Source organism: Octodon degus, unplaced genomic scaffold (genome assembly GCF_000260255.1).
Source record: "Octodon degus isolate 3935 unplaced genomic scaffold, OctDeg1.0 scaffold00022, whole genome shotgun sequence".
In the NCBI taxonomy this organism is placed as follows: Eukaryota; Metazoa; Chordata; class Mammalia; order Rodentia; family Octodontidae; genus Octodon; species Octodon degus.
In genome coordinates, this window is record NW_004524598.1 from 8,332,166 (window position 1) to 8,338,230 (window position 6,065).

Consider the following 6,065-nt stretch of genomic DNA (forward strand, 5'->3'; position numbering starts at 1 on the left):
ATATATAGTTACATTCTCTTAATGAATAGAATGATTTGTTCTGATGGTGTTTGTAAATAGCATATCATGTCCACATCTTATACAGCAATTAACCACTGGGAAGAATGTATGCAATGTGTTGATTATTGAAACTGTCCTACCAATTTGATTTGAAACTCTCTCAGTGCTATTTGTTTATCAATAAACTTATGGGGAAAAAAAAGAATTGGAGTGGGCTCCCAGAGCAGATAATGTCTAAGTTGAATCCTGAATAACAGATACAGGGCCTTGTAAGAGTGTTGGTTCTGTGTACTACAGTGTGCTTAATACACACAGAAGTCAGACACAAAGCCCTTCCACTTCATCTTGTTCTGCACTCACTGCTGCAACAGAAATTTGTTCTGTTACCATAGCGTCCAGCAAGGACCCTGTAATTGCTGCTTTTCTTTGATGTGTACACATCACTGATAGACCTGCCTCTCCTTCCTGTGAGCAAAGAGTGCTTGTGAGAACCTAGAGTGCGTGTGGTATTATATACAAGGTAAAGAAGCCTGCCCTGAACATCAGGAGGTTTAAACTATTTCCTTCTGAGGAAAAAAAAAATGATCTTAGGAAAGATATTTTTAATTGTCTAAGTTATGTATGTGCATATACACATCTTCAAGCTATGCACATATGTCACATTTTTATTCTGTGTAAAATGTAGTAGACAAGTCGCAAGTGACAGTAGGCTTTAGCCCCTGAAGATTTACTAGGGAAGAAGACAGCTGCACAGTGAAGCTGCTGCTAATAATTAAAGAATAAGCCATGTCCTGTGCCACTCAGCAGATTCAACTATTTACAGGACAGCCAGCTTGCTTAGCTTTTTAACCCTTATTCTTTATGGGCCAGGAGTTAATTTTTTGTTAAGAAAATTGCTTTTGATTCTTATCATTGCCAGTATCATTATAACATCAGGTATGACATGATGATTGGAAATCCCAAGCAGAACCATGATGAATGAGCAAAGTAGTTGTTCTTAATGTTGACTTTAATGTTAAAAAGTGAGGAGAAACTATTTTTGGAACACCATAGACTTTGAGTTCTTAACAAGGCCATCTTGCCTGTTTTGTGGTTGACAAGAAAATGATAATGTTTTCTTTGGCTCGAGGGAGCTGCAAGAAGTGTCACAGCACTCCCTCCTCATGTAGAATAGCTCTCAACAGGACTGATTGGGAGGGAAATTAATAGGCTTCCCATTGTTCCATGTATTTGTGCCAGCGTAAACACTGAACCCGTTGTCATCGTGTTGAGCCACTTGACCCTGGTGAGTATCAATTCTGCTTGCACTGTGATCAAGGATAGCCGTGGCATGCATGAGACAGGCACTAATTATTGGAAGCAGAATCCTTGCTGACCCAGTACGAGATTAACTGCTCTTTGCAGTCTTTATTCAGGGATATTAGCGCTGTCTGGTTATCTTGCTTCAGTTGAGAGCTTTGGGACAATAGCGATGCTGATGGTAATGTTGGCGATTTCCCTGTTTGTTTTGCAGGTCACGGCAAGGGGCTTTGGGCCGCTGTTACAGTTTGCCTACACTGCCAAGCTGTTACTCAGCAGAGAAAACATCCGCGAGGTCATCCGCTGCGCTGAGTTCCTGCGCATGCACAACTTGGAGGACTCCTGCTTCAGCTTCCTGCAGACCCAGCTCCTGAACAGCGAGGATGGCCTGTTCATGTGCCGAAAGGACACTGCATGCCAGCGCCCCCATGAGGACCATGAGAACTCCGCAGGAGAGGAGGAGGAGGAAGAGGAGGAGACGATGGATTCAGAGACAGCCAAAATGGCTTGCCCCAGGGACCAGATGCTTCCAGACCCCATCAGCTTTGAGGCCACTGCCGTCCCAGCAGCGCCGAAGGAAGAAGCCTTACTACCTGAGTCCGATATGCCCACAGACACCAAGGAGAACTCAGAAAAGGACACGTTGACACAGTACCCCAGATACAAGAAATACCAGCTTGCATGTACCAAGAATGTCTATAACGCATCATCACACAGTACCTCAGGTTTCGCAAGCACATTCAACGAAGATAGCCCTGGCAACAGCCTTAAGCCAGGGCTTGCAATGGGGCAGATCAAAAGTGAGCCACCCAGTGAAGACAATGAGGATGAGAGCATCACCCTCTGCCTGTCTGGAGATGAGCCTGATGTCAAGGAGAGAGCAGCGGATGTTGAGATGGACCGCAGACAGCCCAGCCCCGCCCCCGCCCCCTCCACTCCTGCAGGAGCCACCTGCACAGATAGATCCAGGAGCACGTCCTCACCTTCCTGCCTACGGTCTCTGTTCAGTATAACAAAAGGTGTAGAGTTGTCTGGCCTGCCCAGTACATCTCAGCAGCACTTTGCCAGGAGTTCAGCTTGCCCTTTTGACAAGGGGATCACTCAGGGTGACCTTAAAACTGACTATACTCCTTTCACAGGGAATTATGGACAGCCCCCCGTGGGCCAGAAGGACACCTCCAACTTCACAATGGGGTCACCCCTCAGGGCACCTGGGTTGGAGGCTCTCTGTAAACAGGAGGGAGAACTGGACCGGAGGAGTGTGATCTTCTCCTCAAGCTCTTGTGACCAAGGGGGCACTTCCGTGCATTCGTACGCTGGGGTGAGCGGTGTGGACAAAGACCTCTCCGAGCCGGTGCCAAAGGGGCTGTGGGTAGGAGCTGGCCAGTCCCTCCCTGGCGCGCAGGCCTACCCCCACGGTGGGCTGCTGGCTGACCACTTGGCGGGAAGGATGCGGCCCAATACCAGCTGCCCAGTGCCCATCAAAGTCTGCCCTCGCTCTCCCCCGCTGGAGACCAGGACCAGGACTTCCAGCTCGTGTTCCTCCTATTCCTATGCAGAGGACGGGAGCGGGGGCTCACCCTGCAGCCTCCCTCTCTGTGAGTTCTCCTCCTCGCCCTGTTCCCAGGGAGCCAGGTTCCTTGCCACAGAACATCAGGAGCCAGGCCTGATGGGAGATGGAATGTACACCCAAGTCCGACCCCAAATTAAATGTGAGCAGTCTTACGGAACCAACTCCAGTGATGAATCTGGATCGTTCTCAGAAGCAGACAGTGAGTCGTGTCCCGTGCAGGACAGGGGCCAGGAGGTAGGGAACCCACGTAAATTCAAGCATGTGACCTACTTACTCTCTCGGTCCTTTATCTGGACTTTTCCCTGCCCGCCCCCCAGATTGTTCTTATTTGCCAAGATTGAAGGTGACAGTAAGAGGACCGCCTCCTCCGTGCATGGAGGCAGAATGCTAACAGGGAGATCCCACATTAACCACTTTGTCCTAGTAAGCACTGAATGCCTGACTAGATCTCAGTGTTTGGCAAGCAGAGGTGAGCTGCTTAGTGAAAAAAAGCAAATCTAGTGCATAAAGGTGCATTTGGAACTTGAGTTCTTCCCCTTCTCCATTTTCCCTCTCCCCCACCTGCTCTGAAATGATACTCTGTTCATCACCCCCATCCTTGCCACTACACCCTCTATGAAAGAAAGTGTATTATCTCTTTCAAAAATGATTGATTGAAACTAGACAGATCAACATGAAACAAGTGCTTTACCGGTGCCTTGTAAGTATTCCTTGTCAACAGAGGGCCCAGGGGCATGCTGTGTCCATCAGGACGCAGGTGATGGAGTGCGTACCATCTGTCCTGGTTCCAGGGTCACCACAGAAGCGCCCCAGTCAGCATACACAACTCTATAATGGTTCATTTCCCATGAATGGTAAGAAGTCATTTTGTGGCATGGCAGTGCTTTGTGGATAAAAATATCCAGTCTCCTCCCGTGTCTCCATGCTTCTGGGAGACTTGTGTGACAACAGGGAGAGAATACAACCCCTAATGCCCTACACATCTCCGCTTTCTTAGGAACATGACTGCTCCTTAGACAGACCCAGGAGTTTGTCATGGCCCGGCACTGTCTTACTGAAGGACAAGGAGCCAACCTGAGGCTGTCATCTGTGTCTCTGACGTGTCTCGGGAGTGGGCATGAGTGAACCCAGGGGCAGGTCCTGCTTCCGAGTCTGAGCAGCAGAGGAGAGGAGCACTGTCTTCACAGGGCCAGAGTGCTCCTCTGTGTTCTCTAGGCCTTTGCTCCTGTGAGGCAAAGGCTGTTAACCCAACTAGACGGCAGAAATGCCACACAGGAGAGATGGCTTTTCATGGAATCACATGAGGTTTACTCAGCCTCTGCAAGGTTGGTGGGCAAGAAGCATACAGGATTGTGACGTGGGCATGTTTTAAACATAGATTCCAAAGCTCCCTGTGCCCCCCACAGAAATGCCCTGTAGTCACTTCCTTTTCTTTGCCAGTCAACCCTGACCCTCCTGTTCTAATACTTCCTGGCACAAATGAAGACAGAAAAGCATTAAAAGTAACCAAGAGAATATAGAAAATTTGAATGGAAAGGTTCCCACCCAGATGCACCTCACCCTACAGGTTTAGGCCAGGGCTGTGCCCAGGGCCCCAGTCAGACTCTCATCTGTGTCTCTGGCATTGAGAGAGGTTCCCTGAAAATAGGTAAAGTGTGCTCTCTCCCTTCACTCGTTCTTTCCTGTCAACCACAACTTTTGTGATGTTTGTTTTTTTCCTCTGGACCTGTGAATGAGTGTGTCTGACGCAGAGGGCAGGTCACTGGGTCACTTGTGTCCTCACAGTTGATCTCACCAAGGGCCAAGGCAGTGAGAAAAGGACTGCTCTCCCTTAAGAAGAACTTCATCATTGAGCTCAAAGGGGTTTGTTATGACATGTGCATATGCTCAGGAAACTACCCACTTCTGATACATCTCCTTTTGCCCATGTAGTATCCCAAAAGAAAATTTAAATTACTTCTTAGAATTCACTGACATCCACAAGAACACTTACGTTTTTCCTGTGTCTAGGCCCCGTCAGATTCCCTCTTGTAACTGAAAATAGTAACTCAGAAAGAGGATCTGTTCAACCTGTGGCATAGTTGGGAACAGGCCTCGCCTCCCCTCGAGATGCTCCTATGCTTTAAAAATTATTTTTATTTTTACTTTTCAAAACCAGAATATTTTTGCATCCCTAAATAGTAAAAGAAAAGACATTTGCCAAAACTCTGTGTCATTTTGGGAGTCTCTCAGCCCCTTTCATTAGTACACGTCAGACAGGAGGGTGATAAGAAATCTAAGCTTGAAATGTCAGTTTTCCTGGAGTGCAGGGGTTAGATTTTCTGAGAACTCCCTCAGGAACTTTGCATGAGCGACCCTCTGGGAGTTAATAACATACTTTCGGGAGTTACTTTGACTCTGGTGGAAATGTTGTCCTCTGGAATAAATAGGAGACCAATCCTTCCCTGCGTGAGTCACAGCTTAATTTCCTGGGATGATCCAAAAGAAGCCAGCATCTGTTGGGCTGCTTCTCACCCAGGCTGATCTTCTAGGGGCTCCAGGTGCCTTCACTTCCCAGTGAACCTCAAGCGTACAACTCAGAAACAAAGCATCAGGTTCCCAGCCACCACCAGCCACCAAACTAATGCTGCCGATCTTGCTTCCCAGCCTCTTTTCATCCACTTCTAGAAGGAGCCAAAATGTTACCCAAGTATGGTGTCACAGGCCTGTCATCCCAGCACTCTGGGAGGCTGAAGCAGGAAGATAGCAAATCTGAGCCCAGCTGGGAGGGAGATTAGCAACTTAGCAAGACCCTGTCTCAAAAGAAAACATAAAAGAAGCTGGGGATGGAGCTTGGGGCAGAGGCCCTCCAGAGTTAATCTCCAATGATTAAAAAGTGTTGACATATGTCACATTCTAAACGACATTTTGGTTGTACTGTTTAAGTATCTCTCCCATCTCAAAAACGTTGACTTCTCCCGTCTTTTTAACTTTTCCTAGTTAGAGTAAAGCTTAAATTAGCACAATATGGTTCTTTATCAAGAATCAGCATCCTTTTTCAGTGCTGAAGATTGACCTCAGAGCCTCATGCATGCTAAGCATGTACTCTACCCCTGAGATACAGCCCCAGACTCAACTTTCTTTTTTTAATCAAACTATGGCCTATCTAGTGCCAAAAATGCCAAATTTCAGTCTTCTTCTGTGCCCACTATAT

At 47.5% G+C, this 6,065-nt stretch overlaps 1 protein-coding gene across 1 annotated transcript in view; it reads left to right on the plus strand.

The window, feature by feature from the left end:
• The window catches only part of Bach2 (BTB domain and CNC homolog 2), a 417,100-nt gene that overhangs the window by 388,617 nt on the left and 22,418 nt on the right, over positions 1-6,065 (plus strand). The window contains exon 6 of the mRNA XM_023711913.1: positions 1,514-3,133. Coding sequence (XP_023567681.1) covers positions 1,514-3,133 — 1,620 coding nt within the window. The remainder of the gene's footprint in view (positions 1-1,513; positions 3,134-6,065) is intronic.